The sequence below is a fragment of the Equus quagga genome, unplaced genomic scaffold (genome assembly GCF_021613505.1).
Source record: "Equus quagga isolate Etosha38 unplaced genomic scaffold, UCLA_HA_Equagga_1.0 203_RagTag, whole genome shotgun sequence".
Taxonomy (NCBI): domain Eukaryota; kingdom Metazoa; phylum Chordata; class Mammalia; order Perissodactyla; family Equidae; genus Equus; species Equus quagga.
Genome location: NW_025798627.1, coordinates 4,002,841 through 4,028,359, shown reverse-complemented (window position 1 = coordinate 4,028,359; position 25,519 = coordinate 4,002,841). Strand labels below are relative to the sequence as shown.

At 40.3% G+C, this 25,519-nt stretch overlaps 1 protein-coding gene across 1 annotated transcript in view; it reads right to left on the bottom strand.

Annotated features, from left to right (window-relative positions):
- LOC124233445 (dynein axonemal heavy chain 7-like) overlaps positions 1–25,519 on the bottom strand; it is a 234,964-nt gene that overhangs the window by 15,544 nt on the left and 193,901 nt on the right. Inside the window, exons 55-62 of the mRNA XM_046650549.1 lie at positions 22,457–22,633; positions 19,915–20,076; positions 17,465–17,665; positions 14,541–14,625; positions 13,544–13,713; positions 13,122–13,283; positions 4,689–4,874; positions 2,435–2,572 (exon numbers count right to left, since the gene is read on the bottom strand). Of these exons, the coding sequence (XP_046506505.1) occupies positions 2,435–2,572; positions 4,689–4,874; positions 13,122–13,283; positions 13,544–13,713; positions 14,541–14,625; positions 17,465–17,665; positions 19,915–20,076; positions 22,457–22,633 (1,281 nt within the window). The remainder of the gene's footprint in view (positions 1–2,434; positions 2,573–4,688; positions 4,875–13,121; positions 13,284–13,543; positions 13,714–14,540; positions 14,626–17,464; positions 17,666–19,914; positions 20,077–22,456; positions 22,634–25,519) is intronic.

The window sequence follows — 25,519 nt, the reverse complement described above, 5'->3', positions numbered from 1 at the left end:
AAAACAAATTCCAGGCCTATAGCCCTTCAAAAATGTAAGAAAATTATTTTAGTAACACAATCATTCCTTTTACCTATTTCTCACATACCAAAATCACATAATTGAGGTGATATGTTTTAAAAGTAATATCCAACTGATAATGAGAATTAAGAGCAAGACGGTATTATTTATTTGTAATTATTTAACTTAGCATTTTTCTTTTGACTATCTTTCCTTAGACTTTTCACAAATGTCAATTGAAACCTTCTAAGTGTTATTTTCTTTTTATTAAACAAATAAAGATAAGTGGGATTCATTTTCAAAGAGACTTCACAGAGTTTAACCTTTGCAGAGATCTCAGACCATTTTTAGTTTTATAATATTTTAAGTTGAAACAATTTTCCCATTCAAAAGAGAGTCTGGCAGTTAAGCATAAGCAAGAGAGTGCTGCAAAAATACCCGCCCCCCCCACCCCCCGCCAATATCTCCCTCTAATTTTTAAGGATATTTTAATTAAACAGATAATGTAAAAGTCTTGTCATCGTTAGCTTGCTCTCCAAACTCTGCAGCTCTTGTCTCTCTCTGCCTCTGAATTGTGGTAAACCCAATGCACAGTCACTGAACTACTGCCTACCCATTACTAGAATTGTCCTTGCCAAGGAAAGTTTGAGGATATTGAAAGAGGTTGTTTAATTACATACTGAGAAGATACCCCATGTGTATTTCAACTTATGTGTTTGGTTCTGAGTCATTTTCTGTTGGAAAGAGCCTACTGTTTTATGTATTCTGTAATGTGGCACACCCCATCAAGTTTAAATAAAGCCAAAAGACACTATAAATGTCCTGTTGTCAGACTGACTATTGTGGATTACATGCATTTAATGTTCTGAAGATCAACTTATTCATACCCGTACATATACTTTCATGTTCAGGCAATAACTGATTTTACTGCTATTAACATGTAAAATGGACATAAAAAATAGTCTTTGTCCTTTTTGCCTCATTAGGAAAAGTCATCTTACAGTAGACCAAAGCGTCAGGAGTTCCACGGACTCTCCCATCAATGATGGCACATCATGTTATTCTTCTAATCTGGTTCTTTTAGCCATTTTTTTTTTCCAGCATCTCTGGTTATCTGCTTTCTAGGTCTTAGCCCATTTTTAGAATCTAGAAAGAGTATGAGCATAGTGGCTCAGAACACAGATTCTGGAGCCAAACTAGTGGGAACCAGACTACTTGGCTTTGAGTCCTGGCTTGAAATTGTACTAACTGGTCTTGGGTAAGCTACTTCATCTTTCTGTGCCTTGGCTTCTAGCAGTAAAATGGGAATACTAGCCCCTGCCTCATAGGCTTGTCATAAGCATTACACTGTTATATGTAAAGTGCTTAGAACAGTGCCAGCACGCAGTAAGCTCTATGTAGTATTATTATGTAGTGTTATCAGTATTACTCCAAGATTCCGTAAAAATATAAAAGATCAGCTATTATTCAGTTTGTGGAATAATTTGCTTGACTGAATAGTCATCCTTAAGTTATTAAAATTTCATTTAATCACTAAGGAAACTTGCCATTTGGATGAATTTGTCTTTAAAAATGAAAAAAAAAAAAAAACAACGGAGTGCATCTTTTAAAGGGAGAGCAGTACAAGAGAAGATCTCTTAATGGACAAGCAAGATGAAATCTTTTTCATTACAACTGACCGACTCATGCCCATGGCATGCTGAATTCTGACGCCTCAGAAGAGTACTCTCCAACTCCCCCTTACGTTTATGCCCTCAGTAGTGGGGCTGCATGTTTACTAAGAGTCAACTGTATTTTTCTCCAAAACCTTTTTATTCATTTTGTACTTTCTATTGCAATTATATTCTTTGAATATTATGTAATCTGATAAAATATTAATGTGAAATAAACTTTCTATGTAAACCAGGTTATATGTTCTGGGATGTTTGATAAAGATAAATCATTTAAGGAGTTGCTGTTGAATTAGTGAGAGACATAAGTAGGCACAATTTCAGATGGATTCTGGCATCACACTGCTTCCCAAATATCTCTGAAATTCTTCTTTCACTTTAGAGGAATTAAAAAGGGAAATAACATATAATGTATCTGGGCACGATTTATACAAGAAAAGCAAAATAGAGCTCCTAGTAGCAGAATGACATCAACGATTACTCAGAGATACTCAAAGAATGTTACTCGAAGAACTCCTAGCAGCAGAAAGATACTCAAAGATTCTTTCCAAATCAAAGATTGATGGGAAAAAAAACCCACACGTTCATGTATTTTATGTTTAAATCCATATTTAAGATACGTATGTGTTTTTTTTCTTTTCCTTGAATTGGTTCTCCACATTCACAGATGGAGTTGTGTATGTGGGCCGCTGCTGGGCTGGCACATGCTGCTTGGGGAGCATCTTTTCCAGCCTCAGAAGCCAGTTCCCATACAGATCACACACCTGTGTGAGAAGAATGTTGTCGAATAGCAGTTGAGTTTCTGACTGATCTTTGGTGATATCTGCATTGGCATTCATCCCGAAGATTTCTGGGGCCGGAGTCAGCGGCAGAGTCTTTGCGTGTTCGATGTAGCTTTTGTGCTGCAAAGATGAATAACAACAGAGTCAGGAGGTTAGAAATCAACTCTCCTGTAGGACTTTCTCACTGAAAAGAGAGACTTTTCACTACTCAAGTTGTTGAGTGGATGGGCCTGTGAGACTGGACACTGAACGCTTTCATTTTCTTTCAACCTGGGCGAAAGCTTAAAAAAAAAGAAAAGATATGGACACAGAGGGAAAAAGAAAATGCAGCATTCACTTGGAATGGATTATAAAATGGAGACAGGAATATCCTGGCCACTTCACTTAGAAATTTCTTCCATAGAAATCTTTCTGTGCTGCCTTTTGCTGATGACTCTTCCTAATTTATTGCAATAACAATAAAATTTGTTCTGCTTTTCTGATTTTTCTGTTGTGGGGGATCAGAACGGGCCACCCCAAAATGTGTCTCTTTGGCTTCATTATTTTTAAGAACAAAAGACTCTGAAAGAAACTTTGACCTTTCCCCTAACTGCCTAAAAGAATTTAAAGCAGAAGGCCTGTTCCAGGAAGAAGCTAATACCATAACTGTAATGTAATGTAAAATGTGTCTCTCAGGTCACATTGTCTATAGATGGTCCAGCAAACACTTGTTTATCAAACATTTGCTTTTCCATCTCCATGTAAATTACCTTCCTCCCCTTTGAAGCCTCCAATCACTACCCCCAACATCCTCCTTTGTCCTTAGCTGAAGATGGTATTTAAGCTGGTGGCTTTTGCCATTCTATGAGTTGCTCAGTTTCCCTAGGTTTCTCCAATGTATACATGTTATCAAACTGTCTTATTTTCCCGTTATTCTGTCTCATGTCAATTTAATTCTTACACCAGCCAGAAGGACCTAGGGGGGAGAGGAATTGTCTTCCTGCCCTATACTGTCTACTCTTATTGTGACAAAATCGTGTAATTCAGAAAAGTAAAAATTATCTGAAATGTTATTATCCTGAGATAACCACTAACATGATATATATTTTTATGCATATGCACACATTTTGTATTTTATTTTCATGGACTTCTATTAAAATTCCTTCTTTCTTGATGCTCATATAATCACATACAAAGACTTACATATATATATATGGTGGGGGTCAGGGGTGGGTCATTGATGGTTTTCCAATACAGGCTACGTTACATCCTCGTGGCTTCATCTTGCTTTTTCGCTCACTTGACAGTTCACCATTGGAGATTATTTTGCCCATGACTCCCCATGTTGACTTGTTCCACTTAATCAACAACCCAGGCTCTAGGACTGATTGTTCTCTTCATCCCTATTGATATCTCAGCGAGCATAATCCTAGTGGATGATGGAGTTAAGTTTCGGGGGTGATGGTATGTGCCTCTGTTAGATGTGGCCGCATGTTTAACTTTCAATATGTGCCCTTCTGACTTCTGGGGATAAAACGATAACCAATTTGATTGTCCTGGTGGTCCCTAGAAGGCTACCATGTGATATTCTGAAGGCAGATTCCACATTTTCCACTAGACAGGACTGGGAAAAATAGCAGGAGGGAGCCTCGGCCTTGTGTGGCAGGTGGTTCCGTGACTCTCTGCCTCTTTCTACCTGTGCAGCTTTGGGCAAGTCATTCTGCTTTTGTGAACTTGCCTTCTCATTTGTAAAAGGCACAGTACAATAATGTCAATGTTAGTTTGATGCTCTAGTGAGATACTTGCATGTAACTGCTTTGTAAGTAATCAAGCATAATAAAAACATCAACTAGTATTGTTAATACTAGTTTGTAACCCCTCTCATGTGTATTTCCATTTTGATTTGGGGCAATGTCTTTTTACCCAAAGGACTGAATTCATGATAACAGAATTTCAGATCACTGAGGAAGCCATTCTTGACACTCCTCACATTACAGCAAACTGGAAACCACTAACTCCATCTATGTGTGGGGGGGGAGGGGGGTGCTCTGTCCCTATAAGACTGAAAGAGCACACACAATGGTTAACCAAAAGAAAGACCTCTGGAAAAATCACTCACCATTTTGTCTTTGCCAGAGGAATTTCATGTTTTACTGCTTTTAGTTTTCTTTTTTTCCTTCTGAGGAAAACCAGCCCTGAGCTAACACCTGCCAGGGGGCCAGCCCCTGCTTTTAGTTTTCTTGAAGGGCATACTTACATCACCAGAAGGAGGGACGAAATAGATGCCACTTGAGTCGAATTTATAGCTTGGATTTTCAACTAATTCTGTGTTGAAGAATTTGTTTAGAATACTGCGCAGCGTGCGCCGGTCCCAGTCGTCTGTCACCCTGCCTCCATAATTGCATTCACCGGTCATGTAGCGCAGAGCGTCATAAGGCAGTTCCTAAAATTGAGAGCTCAAGTCGCTCAACCAGTTAAGAGTCATCAGTAGCACATTATACAGAAACGTGTTTCCTGCTTCCTCACATTATTAAATTAAATGGCTTACAGAAATTTGCACCAACACAATTCCCTGTATATACTTCCCTGCTGGTTGTTGCAATTCCCCCACCTCTCGCTCTCCTTTTGTGGTCTGTCATTTCCTTTCAGTCAATGCAGAGAATAGAACTCCTCTATTAACTGTGAACTCACTCACTATCCAGCCAACATGAATGGACCACCTACTGTGTGCCAGTCACAGAATGACTTAGACTGGAATCCCATCCTTGAAAACCTTTCACTGCTGATTGACATTCAAAATAAATCCAACAGAATTCAGAGATAATAGGGTTCATTTCCTTCACCACCTTTTATATCCATATATAATTTGACTATTGGAATCACACTATATATATAATTTTGCATATAATTTTTCGCCAAATCTTACTTTATGAGCCATTGAGATGTCTTTTACCATTTCATGAAAGACTCTTTGAAAATACTATTTAATAACTGTCTTCTAATATTGAATACTCCAGTTGCTCCTAATTTTCTACTGTGTTAAATTATGTTTCATTAAATATACATTTCTTAACATTTCCAATAATTCTTTAGTCCAGATTCGTGACAAGGAAATTACTATGTCAAGGAAAAGAAATTTATAAAAAGTAATTGACTAATGTCACCAAACTGCTTTACTAAAAGGCTAGCAATTGTAGGAATCAGTTTTAAAATCTTTGCTAATTTGACTGCCCAAAGATAATTTTGTGTTAATTTGCATTTTTAGAATACTAGTGAAGATCATAATTTTTTCATCTGTTTAATAACATTTGTTCTTTTGTGAACTAGCCTCCTACTCATTTTTTCAATTAAAGTTTTAATAGTTTTACTTTATTTGTATAAACTGTTTTATAAATTGACCTTTATTTTTTTGGTTTTTGAGGAAGATTAGCCCTGAGCTAACTACTGCCAATCCTCCTCTTTTTGCTGAGGAAGACTGGCCCTGAGCTAACATCCATGCCCATCTTCCTCTTCTTTATATGTGGGATGCCTGCCACAGCATGGCTTTTTTGCCAAGCGGTGCCATGTCCGCACCTGGGATGCGAACTGGCGAACCCCGGGCTGCCGAGAAGCGAAACGTGCGCACTTAACTGCTGCGCCACCAGGCCGGCCCCCTAAATTGACCTTTATTTATCAAATTTGTGGAAATACTTTTTTACTGTTAGTTTGCTTTTTTATTATATACTCTGGTATACAGTAGTTTTGAATGTTTATGAATGCAAAAGAATTGACTTCTCATGTTGCAATTTTTTTTATCCTAAGCATAAATACTTAAACACTCACCAGCAATATAGAGAATTCTATTTCTCACTACTCTCAACAAAACTGAGCTTTATCATTTAGGGGAAAAAAACTGATAAACAATAAAATTGTTTTAATTTTTAAGTTTATTTTCTTTATTATTTTTTTATTGAGCTATAATTGACATTTAACATTAGTTTCAGATGTACAACATAATGATTCAATATTTGTATATATTGTGAAATGATCACCACATAAGTCTATTTAACACCTGTCACTTTACATAGTTACAAAATTTTTTTTCTTGTGATAACTTTTAAGATCTATTTCTTAGTAACTTTTAAATATGCAACACAGTACTATTAACTATAGTCACGAAGCTGTACATTACACACCTTAAGTTTATTTGTTTATTTATTTTTTTGATATTGACATTTTCTAAATGTTTATTCACCCTTTGTCTTCTTATTGTTAAATTATCGGCTCTGTCTTTTAATGTGTTTTCTTCATTTGAATGACTATCTTCTTTTTTTAATTACTAAAAGCTCTTTATAATGATACTGAATCAGCTTGTCAGATAAATTTTAGATATCTTCTCCAATTTTCATTTGTCTTTTAGTTTTTACTTAAGTACTTAACATTTACTTAAAATGTTTAACTGCTTATGGTATTTTAATATAGTAATGTTTTAAAATATTCTCTGCTAAAATACAGCGATGTTTTACTTTAGGATTTGCCATCATTTCTGGGCCTTTCACGCCCTTCTTGCCGTTCTCGTGAAAAGTTAAACTGTGGATATCCCACATTCCAGGGATCCCAGCTGGAGGAATCTCTTCAATGGAAATAACAGCTCTGGGGAAGAGCAGACAGGCGTGATTGGAGAGGGAAGTTTATTGAATTAGGGGTTGGACATTATGGGATTTGTTACTTGTAGAACTGGAACTGAAGGCAGTGAATTTAGGAGACCATGTCAGTGACCAAGACCTCATGGAGAAACGAACAGAATCAGGCAGGAGAACGCCAGCAAGTTGATGTTCTTCCCACTGCAAACGCAAGGGGAGTGTGATCAGATGCCCCCACTGCTTGGCCTGGCCTTGTTGACAGGCCCCCACCTCAGAATGAAGTATGGGAAGAAAACTCACGTGCAAATTATGTAGGTAGTATATGAGGTGGGGCAGCACATGGACAAGCTGGCCCTGGGAGGGCTTTGTGATGCAGATATAACACGAGATCGGGTCGGGAAGGGTGATTTATGTATGAAGAGTTAAAGCCACCACCATGCCCCTGAGAGCAGATGGGCGAAATGTTTCTCTCAGAGCTCAGTCATAGCCAGCACCAACCAAACTGGGGAGTGCATTCTCCCAGGGGCCCAGGCACACTGGCTGGGGTTGCAGAAAGAGTAGTGGGTGCTGCTGACATTGCTTCCCTGCTCAGTTGTTATAAGAAGGTTGAGACTATGGGGAGAGAGTGTAGACAGAAGCAGAGCTCAAAGTTGGCAACGAGTGCGCAAGGTTATATCTGAGGTTGTTCAGTCTAACGTTGCTTATTAGCAAAAAATAAAAAGGAAATAAAATCATAATAGTCAACAGAGAGGAAATGCTGTGTAAGCAACCATTAAAACAAAGATCTATATCTACGTTGAAAGTTGTCCACAACATATGTAGAGTGAGAAAAGCAAGCTGAAAATGAATACGCAAACATAATTATGCCTTTGAGGAAAAATTTGCGTGTATATTGTGCATATATATATGTGTGTACCTATTTGTGCATAGAAAAACTTCTGCACAGATATGCCCTAAGCTATGAAATTGAGCGGTGGGCCTTTCTCACACACACACACACACACACACACACACACACACACACCTCTATCAAATCAAGAACAACAAGGCAATTGCCCATCTGCCAAGTAGATTATATATATCTACTTGTATTTTCTTCTTTTACAGTTTCATTTTTCCTATTTATTTTTTTAATCCAACATGAATTCTATAGCATGAATAATCTAGCTTTATTTTTTCCTACTAGCAAATAATCGATTATTCTCTCATCACTTAGCGAATACTCCTTCCATTTTCTATCCATTTTCAATGCTGCGGTTACTATGCCAAAGTTCTACATATAGTAATGTTGCCATTCTTGTTTTGGAGAGCTTGAAGATGTTTCCACTAATCCTGGTTCCTTCATGAGACAGACACGTACTGAGCTGTCTACTACACATACTGTTTTAGGCACTAGGGACGCAAGAGTAAACAAAACAAAGTCACCATATAATTTACTGGCTTGTGATCTGACAAGATGTGCTCTCCTTCTGAGAAAAGCTCATAGTTCCCAGTGACCCACACTGGCCACCAGCTCTGTTAAGGCTACCAGAACAGAATGGGGCCTGGGCACCCATGTTTCTGGCCACTATGCTAGAGTTTGTAACGGAAAGGATAGCAGCGATGTTGGGCAAGTAGACCATGGAAGACCAAAAGCGTCTGGAATCATCTCCTGCTCTTATAGGTGTTCACTCACGACAAGGATTCTCAACACAATGCTGGACCAAGGACTATCAGCCAAAGTCGCACACAGAAATGTGCCAAGGGGAGGCAAACTTGGCTCCTGAGTCTGAGTTGATTATTCAAGAAAGACTCCAATAAGTAGACAAAGATTGGGCACAGGAAAGGGTGCTTACAGTGGAAGGAAAATAAATGCCAAGGTTCAGAGATGTGGACAGAGCACCTCGCACTGGGAGAAGAGCAAGTACACCATATATCCACACAGCACAGGGCACGGGTCGAGCGGGGAGGCGGGAGTGGAGGAAGGCAGGATGTGGCTGCAGAGGGGTGAGGAGTAGCTGAGTGTCGGTGACTCCCTATCTCTAGCTTAAGGGTTGGGTGGGAGGCGGTTCCATTACTTTGATGCAGGCAGGGAATGGAAAATGGGGAACAGAGACAGGATTCCATAAGATAATCATTGCTCATTCTGTTTCTTTTCCACATTTTTCCCTACTCCTTCACCGATTATTTTTACAAAACACAGCACTTGATATCAGCTCCATAGATGCCCAGCACCTCACTAGAAATCAGGGTGCAACGGTGTTTTTCAGCCCCAACACTTGAGTACCAGGGACCTTTTTTGTGAAATCTTTGTTTCCTCAAGTTCCTGTTAGTGTTTGATTCCTCTAGAATGCCAGAGCTTTGCCTATAGATTTCTCCTCCCTAACGACTTGCTTTTCTCTTTATACATTCTTGGCTGGGTTGGAGGGAAACTACCAAGGCCATATTTCTGAGGCACGGGGCAAGGACTCCTAAGAGCCTTCATTTTCTTTCCAGTTTGACTTTTATTCAGAGTAAATTAGAATTAGAACGTAAAGATTTGGTTCCACTGCTATAGCTCACCCGCTGGACCTACTTAGGAGCTAGAAGAGCACGTTCTGGTACAAGTTCAGAGGTCCTGGGATTTTAATGTCTGTTGCAATCATAAACCCATTCTTATCCCCAAGTTGAGGTTAGTGCACCCTCTTTAACTTGATTTCCTCATCCTAGTCATTCTCCTGATGGCAAGAACTATTGTTGGTCTAGGTTTAATGTGTCCATGAGAGAGTTTAATTCTGACTGCTTTTTTTGTCAAGACATTGGATGGTTTTGTTTTAAGAAAAAATGTTGATTGTTGAAGAAGGATTACATGAAACTTACTGATGTGAAGGGAACTGTGAATTCACATTCCTCAAAGAATCTCTAACTCGTGATGAAGTATATGTGACACACGAATAGCAGCTTTGTCGTTTGCTATATAAATACTCTGCTGGAGGAGTAGGCAGCATTCTGACCCGTCATTTAACAGAAGGAGCCAGTTCAGTCAGTCCTGTGTGTCATTCAGATTCTCCCCGCAGCGCTTGACAGGACGGATGGCTCCTGACATCCCCTGTCACTCAGCACGCTCTCCCCTGGCTGCTCAGTCTGCCCTCCCCACATCTCCTGTCCTCTCTCCCACTGTTGACACTGGGTGCTCGCCAGCAGTCAACCTTTAGTTCTCTTCTTTTCTTAGGCTACAAGGCCTCCACTCTGAAATCTCAGAAGTTCTCGGGCTTCTCCTAATGTGCTAACAATTCACAAACTTCTGTTCTGTGGTCACTCTCTTCTTTCAGGCTTTTATCTATATGCCAAGAGCCTATCAGATAGCATCACCCAGACATCCCAGGTGTATAAAATGTAGGAGACTGACGTAATTGTCCACTCACCCACCTCCACTGCACCAACTCCACTGCACCAACCCACCACTTCCTGGTACTGTTCCCTGTCTGGATTAATGGATGGTACCACCACCAATCCAGACCAGAAAACTAACATCAGCTGAGACTTCTCCCTCCCCCTCCCCCTCTCCCGTTTAATATCTAAGTCATTTCAGTCCTTTTCCCTACATGTCTATTGCATCTCTACCATGTTCCCCATCCTAGTTCAAATGTTTTAGTTTAAACTTTTCTCATCTCTTGCCTGGGGTATCATGATGGTCTCCTGTAGCAGCTTCCTAGGGCTGCAGATAGGTGGCTTCCAGCAACAGAAATTTATTGTCGGATAGTTCTGGAGGCCAGACGTTTGACATTTAGATATTGGCAGGGCCATGCCCCCTCCAAAGCTTCTAAGAAGGATCCTTTCTTACTTCTCCCAGCTTCTGGTAGCCCCAGGTGTTCCTCTGCTCGAGCATAACTCCAATCTCTGCCTCCAGACATGTTCTACTAAGGGCCCACCATTCTCCAGTATGACCTCACTTAGCTTACTGATCACAGTTGCAACAACCCTGTTCCCAAATAAGGTCACTTTTTTAGGTACCATGGATTGAACGTCAACACATCTTTTAGGGGGACACGATTCCACTCATATCATCTAAAACTGGCCTGTTATTTGGGTCCCTCTAATCTACTTTCCACTCTGTTGCTAGACTGATCTTTCTAAAATGCAAATATTCTCCTGAAAGCACACCAATAACAATAGAATAACCCCCAAATCAGTTAGCATGGCATACAAGGATGTTCCAAATTACTGATAGTTAACCAGACCTTTTCACCTGTTTGCACTTTTTAACCTTTTTACTGTTGTTTCTCCACACTGTCTATCTGAAAAGCTTCCACTGTTCATTCCTTGAGTCCCACATACCTGGTTCTCTGTGGAAGCTTCCCAGATCACAGCCAGCAGACCTGCTTGCCCTTTTGTTTGTGTTCACATCTCTCAATAGCTAGGGCGACTAAGTTTACTATTGTCCAAACTGAAACACTTTGAGGGTAAAAGTGGGTGCCAAAAATAATTCGTATTATATAATTTTAAAATAGTATATGTTAAACGACAAATCTATCCTAGTATTTTGGTGGACCTATAAGCAGCTCTACTCAAACACTGTTTTCAAAATAAGATTATTTCTTAAAATAAGTAAGAAATTGAAGCAAAAAGTTTTTATAATGATTTTCTTAAGAAACAATACAAGCAGAATAACTTTTCTTGGTATATATTCACAGACTTTAATTAACTTCTTAGACATATCTGTCTCAAATAACATCTCTGATATTTTTCCAAAGAATTTACCTTCCAATGTAGTCTCATTGTTTTTAATTTGTAAAATAAAATTGTCTATTATAATCTACAAAGTTTCATTTTATGGTTACTAAATTTTAAATCGTTGACACTTTTAATTGACTCTTTAGAAGAAACGTGCAGGTGCTTGAACAAATTGCTAACTGGAGGAGGTCCTCATCCTTTTTTTCTGTATTGAAAAGTGTATTTGAGCTCAAATTCTTCCACAGGCACTGTATCACTGCATTTTGCCTCCATTCTTGGTATCTTTTTTTGATAAATATTACTACAAGAAAGAAATTCATCAAATTCATGCTTCTTTTAAATGTTTTATCAAATTTAAATGCTGCAGAATCAAAGGGCTTCTTAACGCATTTCATTTTAGTAAGAATAGGGATTTGTCAAATGTAACACAGAAACTCAGACAAAGGATTCTGCACATATGTTTACACTGTCATTTGAGCTCTCAGTATTTATTTTGTTCAGTTCTTCCTCAGCTTTTATAGAGACAGAATTCAGTGCCTTTCTGTTTGTAAGCCTTTTTAAAAAAATAATCACAATTCACTAGCAGTTTCAAAAACCAAAGCTTTTTGATGTTCCATTGATTGATTTAAAAATTTTCAACCTCTTTTGAACAAAATTCTTCCAAAATTTAAGGGGTTCACTTTTTAAAAAGTTCCATATCCTCGCAGGACACTTGGATGGATCGACTGAGCAGTTCTTCAAAGGGGCAAACAGGTTAAAAATCCAACTGATGGACGATAGCAAAGAGGGAAAGTGGGTACTGCCACACTGTGCGTGTGTGTGTGTCTGTGTATCAGAACAGTAGGGGATGAAACGTGTTGATGTCACAACATTAGGCTGTTTGGCTTCTTCCCAGAATCTATACTTCAGGTTAACACCAACAGCTTAAATAGTTCATTTTCTCCTGACAAATGGCCCAAACTCTGGAATAATACTACAGTGACATTTCTCTAAAAATAAAGTCATGCTCCAGAACAGAAGGAAATCAGTCTGTTTGTTTTTTTCATTTTAGAGCCTGGTTGATTTATGGTCCTCTCAAATCCTTTTCGAAATAAGTACAATATGCTCACTTTTCAGACTTCCACAGGTGGCTATATGTCAAAATAAACGATAAAATACAGATTCCTAAAAGACAAACTGACATTCCAACTCCCTACTGTAGCAGCTATCATAATACCCTGCTGCAATAACGTCCCACTTACTAAGCTGTTGGGAACTATCCTGCTATTCATTTTATGAGAGCAGAAATTAATCAGAAGTCCCTGCTTACTGTACAAACACTTACAACGTGATAAAGAGCAAAACAGGTGACGTCCTTGCCATGAGTTTTACGATACCTCATACTGGTTCAGGAACATGTGGAGCTGCTGCACGCTGATTCTCAGGTCAGTCTCATTGAACTCATAAGGAATGTTCCACCCCAGGGGTCCAAATTTCCGTCTCTCTTGGACCAAAGCATGAAAGAAACAGAGGCCATAAAGTAATTTCTTGAATTCTTCCTGTAATGAGAAGAAATGGTGCCACATCATTATTTTTCCCCCTAACATGGCATTATATTTACCATATTGTAAAATGAAAGTAATTAACTCCTTTTGCGTATAAATATATCCATCTCAAAGTATAACTAAAACAGAATTAACTGTTTCTACAGGCTATTTAGACAAAAATATGCCCATTTGTATACACGTTCAGCTGGCACATATAGCTGGTTACACCAGATCTTCAGAAAGCATAGTACGCTCGTCTAATTTAATGTTACCTTACAGGATTTTGGAGGTTCCAGCTGAAGCATCCTGAGGCAAGAAGCATGAATTCTAATGTGTGGTCCCAGACCATCTTGGAGAAATTTCAAAGGAGATAATTCAAGCCAGTTAGGCAGCTCTACAAAAGGACTTTTGGACTGAAACTTTGGGCAGACCCATGACTCTTCTGTTTACTCTCAGGTAATAAAATGTCCTCCACGCACTTTCAATTGCAAAGCCAGCCTTGACTCAGAAATCAAAAAGTACAATGAAATATATTAATCATTTGTACCCTCCAGAAGAAGGCTCTAACATGGTCAAAATAGAGCTTGAGAGAGAATCTGTGGAGAGATTTCCTTGGAAAGAGCAGCTGCTGTGCTGGGAGTCCCCTTGCCCCCACCCCCAAGGGAGAAGGGAGTGTGAGGTCTTAGTCCAAGCTAGTGAGAAGGAATGAATGGGGCCACTCGGAGAGTGGATGCATGTTCCCCGCAACTGGGTGGAGTGGGAAAATGCAAAACCCATGCCTGAAAGAGTAGAGCAGCCGAAGGGCATAGGGTAGAGGACTGTGAGAGGGAAATCAGCACCCCACCTCCAACGGTGGGCCAACTGGGTATGGATCCCAAGGAGCAGAAGGGGAGCTGGAAGAGGAATGTCAGCCAGGAGTAATTTAAAGGTTTCCCAGTCAAGAGGACTGGTGTCACAGGGTGAGTAAACCCCAACAGTCAGAGCCTGTATGAAGTGAATGCTGGAGAACAAAAAGTTGAGGGAATCAGGAGCAGCCACCTGAAGGAGAGGCACTGCCTAGGGTGACGAGATCACAGTCAGAGGCCTCCAGCAGGGGAGCCCAGGGAGAACCCACGTAAGAACTCACAGGAGAAAAAGTCAGCTTTAACCCCCCAGGACAAGTGCCAAGTGGAGAGCTCCAAGCAATAGCAGCCCCGAACAGGGACTTGTACTTCCTGTCTCGTCCCCACACACACTCTGAACTGAGCAGTCAGTGTCAACAGCTATCACGTGCAGGAGGATTCACAAAAAGAAAGATGCCAACTGCATCCTCTTCCTCAGTGGAAGCCCACAGACTACAGGCCCTGGTGAGGTCCTGGAGAGTTGACGATACACTTTGAATAAAAGTTGAAGTGCTGATTACTAGATTGCACTGTACTTTCTGATTTCTGAATGAAGGCTGGCTTTGCAAGTTAAAATGACTTTAGGTCATTTTATGACCTGACAGTAACCAGGAAAGCCATGAGGCTGCCCAAAGATTTAGCAGGGGGAAAGTTTCCCCTGTGGAATAAACTTGAAAGGGAGAGTGGGCGACAAAAGTAAAGCATCATAAATTTAACCACAGAGGTGGGAGGAAGTAAAGTTAAACATGCTGTGCTAATGCTGGAACAATTTTAGATTTATTGGAGCATTGAGCAAATTAGCAAATGTGTTGATGCTGTGGGAGCTAGGCTTCTCATATAGAAGAAGGACATACAAATATAGAATGAGGAAGAGTGAGAAAGAACCCTGGGTAATGGACTGAAATTGGAGGTATTGCTATGAACTCATTACTTCTAAAATATATATATGACTATGTGCGCATGCACTTGTTTGCATGCATGAACATGTGTGTACGTATATATGTATTACATGTATATGTTTGTGTGAGTACATGTGTACATTTCCAAATTCTCTCCACCAACAGCGCCAAGAACCAAAGCCAATGCAGTAGCACTGAGCTCATCTAGCACCCAGCTCTTGGTGTCTAATATCATTCCCCACTAAAAAAGATCAGGACTCTTCAGAGAAATGGGTTGTTCCAGGACTAGGGTACAGATGAGATTGGAGCATCATATGCCAGCAAATAAGAGGGCTCATCATAATAGTAATAGAATTTTTTAAATGATGGGACTTATAAAAGGCAGAAGAGCCAGCCTGAAGGAGCTGACCAAATCTGGGACAATTTGAGCAAAAGACTTAAGTTCAGCAATGAATTGTATACCAATTGGAAAAAAACCAAGGAATGCATGAGTCCATACCAATAACATAAATAAATGAGGGAGAAGGGAGGGCTTTGCTGACAGTAGAGTGCCAAGTGTCAAATATGGAAGGAGTGCCAGAGCTGGAATCATCCCAGGAAATAACGGGGTCAGGTAAGAATCATCAATGGAGACTAAATCTGGGCTGGGGTGGATTTTGATAAGGAACAGGATATTTGCATGGTCCTAAAATGTCTCCCCACAGACTGATTATTAGTTGCAAGGGGCAAAGCAGTTATTTACATTGAAGAAATCAGACAACACTTCAGTCATCCACTGATGATCAAAATAGTATCATCAATGAGGGGTAAATGGGCATTGTGCGCTTCCCAATGCAATACTCTGAGGACGCAATTTCACCCGTGTAGTATTCTGGCTAAGAATGAGTAACCTCAATCTAATCAGGAGGGAATAGCAAACAAGGCCCAAGTGAGAAATGTTCTGTTAAAGAAACGGGCGGAGATGAATTCTTCAGAAATGTCAATGTCATCAAGGACAAAGAAAGGCTGAGGAAATGTTCCAGATTAAAGGGGGCAAAGAGACATGGCAACTAAATGTGACACGAGCCCTAGACCAACCCTGTAGTGAACAGGGAAATGCTCTAGAGGACATCACCGAATCAAAGGAGAGATCTGGAACACAAACGGCAGATTCGATACAAGAGTGCATCTGTGTTAAATTTACTAAACTATTAGCTCTACCTTGAAAAGACAGTATCTCTGTTCTTCAGAAACGTACATCTAAGTATTTCTTTCTGGATAAAGGGCTGTGACATATCTAAATTCCCTGAAAATGGTGTACATTAACAAGAGGTGATATGGGTAAAGGGCTTTGGGCTGTTCTTTGTACTACTTTTATACTTACATATTTAAAATTATTTCCAAAAAAAAAAGTTAAAACAGAAAAACTATGATGTGCTGCTTTGGCAGTTGAGGAGTTTTGGGTTTTGGCCTGGACCATGGTTCATAAATGCCTGGACTTCCCATGTGTATGACTGCCAGTGGAGGGACATTTGGATTCAGAAGAAAGGGAGTAAAATTTTGCAAAAGAGCGTCTAGCTAGCCCATGCAGAAGCGCCTCACCACCTACCTGGGAGTAAGCTGTTCTCTCTGGGCCTAATCAATGCCAAAGCTAGTCGTACAGAAGGTCTTGGAAGCTTAGGATAAGGTTTGACTTAGTTTTAAACACGGGCACTTTTTTTAGTACCCAAGACTTTTGTTTAATGAAAGTACTTCTTTATTTTTATATTTTCTTTTGATGTGTACTTAAAACATATTCTGACATCAAGAGTGTAAGGTTTTTAATGGCAAAAACTTACCAAGGTTCATAACCCCTCTTAAAAAGAAATTCTTCCATTTTTAATTATGGTAAAACACTGTGAAACAATTTTAGGTCACAGACATTCACACATAGAATTCTAATCACGAAAGCAGTGGGTGGTTTCCCTGCTTGCCTGGTGATGCTAAAAAAGACCCTTATGAGTCCCATCAATCAAGGAGTAAAATCATTTTGGCTCTCATTATAGTTATATGGAGGAAATATTTTTATGTTTTAATTTAAAGATATGGCTCCAAATAGCAAAGGGCTCAGTTAATATCCTGAAACAAGATTCTCCAGCCTTGCAGATTTGTACAGGGAATGGCTTACAGCTGACTTTCTAAATAGAAAGCTACATTATTAATGACACCCCAGAAGATCTCAGCTGAGCAGGAATGAGGCTGGTGGTAAAATTAAAATAAAATATTAATAAAATTGACTTCAGCACAGTCAATAATCAGTAATCAAAACCAAGTGCCCTGCAGTGCAGGAGGTCTATTTAATTTGTAGTTTTACTCAGCACACACATCCACGATCGCCAGGGGCCCCTTTAATTGCTCTACAGGGCTGAGGTAACAAGGCTTGGCCATTACTAACAGGCTTTTTGCAGCTGCCAAAGAACTCAGGGTCAGAGATCGGGTCCATGAGGTATGATCGAATGATATTAGCCCGTAAACCTTTCGGTGCTTCATTGGTCATTTTCACTCCATTCTGCAGGACTGACACGGGGAAATTCGGAGATGGGTAACTTGTCAGCCAAATTCGGAAATCTGGATGTGTTGATTCTGGGCTTAACTCCTGCAAGAAAAGAAATCGGACACAAAAGGGTACATAAAATCCAAGACAAATCTCCAGATCATATGTGCATGGGATGGGCTGGAAGTGGGAGGAAGCATTTTTGCAAAACAGAACTTACTGCTGCAATTTAAGGCGAAAGCCTTAAAATCTGATTCTGCCCCCGAAACAACATAGTTCACTGAGAAGGCCCAGAGTGTTGTCATTCTCCTTGATACAATTAAATCATCCGACTATAAAGTCTACAAAGGGGTTACATAATTCAGAGTTGGCCACAATAAAGACTAAGATATTCCCAAAAATCTCGTACCTTCACTGATGTTGCTGAAATATTTACAGAAATAATTCTCTGCCCCAGAGCCAAATTAAGAATAATTAGTTCTTTTTGCTATAGCCAGGTTGTGAGAATAAGTAATACACTCAGAGATGTTAATATGAAACCAAGCTGGGATGAAAAAAGAATAGAGCATTTTGAAAGGCGAGAAGAACTGGTACATCCTGAAGCGACATTACATAATGACATAATGAAGTGACATTACCACGTCACTATTAGCTGTGCTGGTCTAGGGGATGTCCAGGCCGGCACTGTAAAGGCTGGCAGCACACACAGCACTGTCGTGAAGCCTAGGGGCCCAGGACTAACTAGCAGGGGCCCTTCCTTCTCTTCCTCTCCAGTCCCACTCCCTGCAGCTACCTCCCCCAATTGCCCATGTCAGTGGTATCTATGATTTTTTTTAATTGTAAATGTTCATTAGGAAAAAAACTATTTGAGAGCATTTATGTGGCCAAGGGGCGGGGCTGAATTAGGAAGGATGCATAGCTGCCTGAGTTCTTTAATAACAATAGTGGTGGGTGAGGGCACTGTTTCTTTTCCTGTCAGCTGCTCTGTGTCCAGTGACTTAAGCAACATGACTCGTGGGACTTTGGATGAAGCTCACCACCCATTAGGGACAGCTCTTCTCTCCCGTATGATTCTCTGATGGGTGTATATGGTGCAATCCTACATGTCATAAGAATGGCCTAGAGACAGAGGAAACACGAAGACACAGGCACAAATACAAAACCTCTAATATAAAGCCTGAAGGATGAGTAGATGTTGGTAAGGCAAATAACAGCAAGAATAGTTTTTCAGCTAGAAATAATACCTATTATGATGGCCTCTCGAAAATATGTGCTATACCAATAAAAGTGAGGGAAGTTCAAATGGCTGGAGCATAGAAGTTAAGGCAGAAAGTGGCAGAGACGACACCTGAGAGGCAGGAAAGGTCAGAGGAAGAAGTGGGCTGGAAGCCAGGATGGGGTTTGACCTGCGTCTTACACGCAGTGGGAAGCCACTGAAAAGTCTGAAGCAGTGAAGCAATATTCATTCACTAATTCAGTAAATATTTATTGACTGTCTCCCATGGGCCACGCCCTACTCAAGGTGCTGAAGACAAACTAGAGAACAAAAGAGACAGAGAAAGTCACTGTCCTCGTGATCCTTATAGTCTAGTGGGAGAAACAGACAAAGTGGTGATAAGAGGCATAAAGAAAAATACAACTTGCTCCGTAAAGTTTCAGCTGGATGTCTGCATAGTGCAGGTTCCATCCCACCTTGGGGTACGGGTAAACTTCGTCGCCCAGGGGACTCTGAGTTAGGAGGGGCTGGAGTCACGGGAAGTTACAGAGGACGCATTTTCTCTCTGTTCACTGAAATCAAGTGCAGGTTTTCAGTTTACTCAGTTGAGCTCCGTGGGGTTTCTTCCTGGACTTTCTGCCCATCAAAGTAGGGAAATACTATGACCCACTGCAGGAAGGGTGGTTTCAGACTGGTCCTCTGTGGCAGGGTCAGGGGCTAAGTGGGTGAGAAGTGAGTCAAAGAAAGTTAGACCCCGAAGCCCTGTGGTTTAGAGTGGCCACATGAATTTCATTCTGAAAAGTCTCCTTTGTTGTTTTTGGTCCACTGCTGTAAAAAGTAACTTGGTTTCTGTCCACCTCGTGGTTTACTCCCATCTTTGAGGCTGCTCCTCTGGATTAAGGAGATTTCCAACTCATCAGATGAGTCCTTGTTCCTATTAAGAGGGATCCAGCAAGGCATGACCATGTGTTCTCCTCTAGTCCCCAGCGTGAGCCCATGGCTCCTGTAATCCAGCCACACCACTAACCCGCAACCCTCCAAACTAGAGGATGGGAATGGAGTTACTTAGATGGTACATATATCACTAATTATATCGGGGGGAAACAATCTAGTAAAAATAAACTTGCATTTTTACCTCACAAACTTTCTCGAGGGTTGGCATCCAAGAGGTGGCAAGGTGACAGTTCTGAAGAACAACCCATGTTCCTTCCTTGATAGCTTTTTCTAACATCTTCATAGCTATGGGCCCTTGGCCTTGACCAAGAGATAAAGAGCTAAGTTTTGATCCCCCATATCCCTGTGTACAAGGAGAGTAAAGATATTATTTAACATCACATTTATAAGAAGACTCAATATTATTATTACAAGAAATGTTAACATTAAATATATTAAAATTAAATTATGGAGCATCCTTCAAAGGTTCAAACACATGCAGCCCTAAAAACTCTTACTGACTCAGAATCCTATAAACATTTAGACAACAAGCAAGTCAGTTAAGGAAGGAAATAGTCAGCTGGGTGCTTGATTGTTAAGATAAGGATAGAAAAAATCTTAAGAAGACTTTTAACAAGAGGAGGAGATGAAAGGGTCCGGCTGTCATTCAGTAATTCCTAAAACCCAAAGCCGAAAAGAAAACTATGAATACAGATGATCTTGCCCTGTTTCCTCCAGATCTTTGAATAATTATATTTTAACTAATTTGGCTACTGCATAAAACTCAGAGAAAAAAGCATTAACCCCCAATTCCCATTTAAAACTCTCTTTAAAGAATTTTGTGGGAATGTTTTCCAGGAATTTATTCCTACTGTGTCCTGACTCAACTGTAGCTTCTGGAAATGGAGTCTGACTCCTGAGCTCTTTCTTTCTAGGACAGTTACCACCTGAAGGCCTCTTTGGAAGAGGCCTTGAGTGGATGAGTAGGGTCTCGAGCCCTCTCTCTCTCGAGCCCTCTCTGAATGTCCACAGCTTATTGACACGAGCAGGTAGAAGCAGCAGAAAACGAACAGAGCTAGATACTACTGTTTCTGGAAGAAGTGGAGACAGCAAGTGAAGATAATGCACTGAGCAGTCTTATATAGCAGCCAGAGAATAAACAAACTGTACAACGTGGAAGAGAAATGGAGGGGAACCAGGAAGGTCTCAAAGCATCAGAAAGGTCAAGTTGATTTAGAGAGATTGAATCCCACACAAATGGAAACTTCCAGCCATCTCCACCACTTCCACTCTGCTCACAGTCCCACCCGCCATTGCTCTTCCTGGCCTTCCAATAGCACTCTCTAATTAGTGCCCTGCTTCCATGTTGCACCTCTCAGATCATTTCTCCTCACTCCAGCTAGAAAGAGCTTTATAAATTATAGATCAGATCATGTCACTTTATTGCTTAAAACCTTACCACATCGTCCCATCCTACTCAAAGTCCTTAAGGCAGCCTACCAAAGCCCTGCATGATCTAGTCCCTCAGTGCATCTTGACCTCATCTCCTGAGTTATGACAGCCATGTCCCCGCACGTCTTTAACCAGTGGTAAGTGCTATGTTACACAATCAATCCTCTAGTATTTAAGAATTACACCCAAAGCAACAGACATGGGGTGTTAAAATATAAATTGGCTTAGTAAAGAGTATTGTAACCAATTAGTATGTAATCTTTGAGAGGCCACTTATCCTCTCCATGCTTTAGTATCCCTTTCGGTAAACTGGAGATGCCGCCTCACAGGACTGCTGTAAAACTCAAAAGAGAAAACGTGTGTAACAAGATCTAGCAAAATGACCAGTGTATGTAAAGCACTCAACAAAAGTGATGATGGTGATTTTAGAAATATCAGCATTATTACCATAAAATGTTACTTTGATTAGACCAAAAGGGAAAAAACTCAACTCAAAAATGCCCAATCATCTGTTTATTATTATTCTCTTGTTCTAGGTTGAAAGATGTGAGAAAATTTATACTAAATTCATTTGAATAATTTTTAAAGCCTAGAAACGTAAATATTAGAATATATTCTAACTTGGTAAAGTGCCGGTAATATATGATGGTTCTGGAAAGCCAAGAAGGGCCCCCTTTAGGGATTAGGAGAATGGGCAGGATCAGAGAAGGTCCTCCCCAGGGTCACTGTGCAGACTTGAATTTATTAAATCAACCCAGCTCACAGAGTGGGGCAGTGATGTCACAGAGTCTGTCCATTCCTCCAAAACAACAGCAAGCGCCCCCCGACCCAAATTCTGGTTTTGAAATTTGGATAAGGAGCTATTTTTACTGTCATGCTGCCATTTAAGTATCATTTTCTTGGGACTCCATCAACCTTTGGAGCCCCAAGTCTTTCAATGGCTAAGTGAACGACGAATTTTGACCTTTCCCTTTCTCCTTAGGATAAAGAAGTATTGCTCTTTTAAAAAATTCAGTTGGCAAATCTTTTGTTTATTTATTTTTATAATATCAGATAACCTCCTCTGGTTTTCTCTCTCTTTTTTTTTTTGTGAGGAAGATTGACCCTGAGCTAGCATCTATGCCAGTCTTCCTCTATTTTATGTGGGATGCCGCCACAGCGCACCTTGATGAGTGGTGCTAGGTCCACGCCTGGGATCCGGGCCTGCAAACCCTAGGCCACCGAGGCAGAGCATGTGAACCTAACCACTACACCACAGAGCCAGTCCTATAACCTCCTCTGTTTTAAGGTACCTGGTCATCAGCAAATTTTAGAAGGGCAGCCATGGGATCCGCTCCAGGAGAGAGCACGAAAATCAGCGGTGCACAGCAGTTACTGTCTCCAAACGCCTTGGATAAGTCAAAGGGGGGCGGTTCAATGAACATGCGCCCCAACTTGTGGATTATAAATTCTTGCAGCATTGGAATAACCTAGAAAGGGACAAGAATATATTTGAAAGAATATTCAAAATCTGCTTAAAACCTTAAGAAATTCAGATTCAAAGGTGTTTGAAAACAAAGGACTCTAGCTACATTATCTTAGTTAATCATTAATGCTGGTGGAGAGTCAAAGGCATCACTTTATAGAAATGGTTTTCAATAGAAAAAAACGATAAATTATTTAAATAATAAAAGGTGAGTGATACCAGAATTCAAAGGCATTTGTCTTCTTTTTAGTGAGTATTCAATACTTAGTGAAGGAAGAATATAAGAAACTTTAACTCTCTAACTTAAGTTTTAAAACACCATGTTCCAAAAGTCCACAACTCAAAAGAAGAAATTTCAGTATGATTTATACAATACTACATCACCAGGAAAGAACTGATATAGCTGGGGGAAAAAACAGAAAGAAAGAAAAGGAAAAGCACTTGAAGAAGAAACAAGTCATTCTCCTGGGAAACAGGAAAAACTGTATTGCATAAAATTTCCGATAGCATGCTTGTGCATTTTCTGGGGCCCTGTTTGAGAAAGAGCAGAACTCTGAGGCTCGGGGGTCCCCAGCAGGCGTCGATGTGGGAATGGAATTGTATTAATCAGTGCAGCTGAGGCGGCTGCAGCTACATCATCCCTTCCTTCTGCTAAGGGTCTGGACCTGTTATCTCCGGACATTGCCTCCAGCTAATCACGCCTCAGGTGTGAGCCAAAGTGATGAAGATAGCTTTAACAAACCAGTCGCCCTGTGTCTAGCCTCACAAATTATGGAAACACATCCCAGGAAGAGGAGTAATGGGTGACAAGAACACAAAGAATTTTTTAAAGGGCCTGGAATCCCTCTGACTGGATCCCTGCTCATAACCAAGGATGGAATTGTGTGTACACCACCAGCAATTCCACCAGCAAGTAACTTTTCTGAACTTGGAGCAAATTGCAGGAGCAATTTTCAGATGTCAAATATTTCAAAAGGATTCTCTCCTCTGGAAAAAGTTACATGTGTTTCCAAGTTTTAACTGTGTACTCTTGGGAACGTATATTCACATGAGGTGTATAAGTAAAAATCATTGACATGTCACAATGCCTTAAAAACAGTGTTGATCCTGGTGTGAATGTGCGTGTGTCACTGAGGGGGGGAGGGTGGGAGGCTGAGAGACAGTGAAGGAATATCTGGGCTTAATAGATTTTTTAATGCCTCCCCAATATTTCTCTAGGTTCATTCAAATAAGGAAAAGGTATGGAAGAATAACAACAAATTTATAAGCATCATGTTGGCAAGGACCTACCTAACAAGATGAGACATAGTGTTCGTGTGCAACAAATATCTATTGAACAAAGGAATGCATAAAAAACTCAGGATGCCTCTTTTTGTGAGGGTGGAATTCTAATTGGAGAAATTCTAAACAAAAATCGTAGATTAATAAATTCACCTATCGTAAAGTTTCACGTATACATCAGTTCTCTCATCGTGCAGACATTGATTGGGCACAGATGTCAAGCTTATTGCAGGAAACTAAAAATATCCTGTCCCAGCCTCATCCCCTCCTCTTCTCATTATTTTTTCCTTTAGCAGGTCTTTTCTCACTGGATTAAAAAAAAAGAACAACTAACAAAAGAAAACAAAACATTTTTTCATAACCTCTTTCCTCCCAAGACTGACTTCTTCACTAAATTATAGTTTTACAGACAAAATGAAAGCACGTGGCTTTGAAGTGCATGGTCCTACTTTTCCGAAGCATGAGTTGTAAGTGGCTCCTCTTTTGAGAGTGGGTCAGGCCCCTGCACACGTGCAGACACAGCCGGTGTGAAGTGATTCTCTTCTGTCAGTGCTGGAGGACCAAGTTAGGGATGCTCATGAGGGGGTGAGCCCAGACAAATTTGTGTGTTTCATTTTTGGTTTTTGTTTAAAGATTGGCACCTGAGCTAACATCTGTTGCCAATCTTTTTTCTTCTCCCCAAAGCCCCCCAGTACATAGTTGTATATATTCTAGTTGTGGGTCCTTCTGGCTGTGCTGTGTGGGACACCGCCTCAGCATGGCCTGATAAGTAGTGCTAGGTCTGTGTCCAGGATCTGAACTGGCAAAACCCTGGGCTGCCAAAGCGGAGCACGCAAACTTTACTTGGCCACAGGGCCAGCGCCTCAGTGTTTCATTTTTAATGTTAGAATGGAACAAGACTTGCTTGCTCCCAAAACTGAACTGTAACTCCCAAGGTAAATGAAGCCGTGCTAGCTATTCAGTTTGCAAGGCAATCACATTGGGTTTGCTTCTGCAATCTGATATCGCCAGCATTAGGTCTGTAAAATGAAATCTGTCAGTAACAAAAATTACAGACTAATTTAGGCAACCATCTACTCAAAGGCAGGAAAGAGGTTTGTGGTCTTTCCTTTATGTTTTTCTATTTTTTGCAAGTTCCTATAGGATTTATCTGAGGTCAGAGAAACATATTACATTTGACAAGTTTCTTATTGAAAGCTGATTAATTTGCTTTCTGTTTATAGTTCACAAGGAGAGAACTGTGGCCAGAAGCTCTTCATTTTGTGAATGGGCTCAAAATATTTCACACTTCAGTATTTATCCATCTGATATATTTCCTTTGTCAATAAAACACAATAAACTATTAAATTCTAACAGAAGGTGCAAGCCCATCCCATCTTCCTACTGGTGATTTAGCAAGCATCTTCTGCATTTTCCCAAAGTAGGCCCTTAGAAAACCTGGCATTTGTGGCTTCTTACCACTGCGTACAGTTGGTTCTGAGGGGAGAACATGGAAAGAAGACCAAAAAAAAATTGTGCCAACAAATTATACTGAGAAGTCAAGCAATTGTTGATTTCCTGGTGGATGTATATTATCTCATATCTTAGAGATTGCAAAGAAATAAAATCT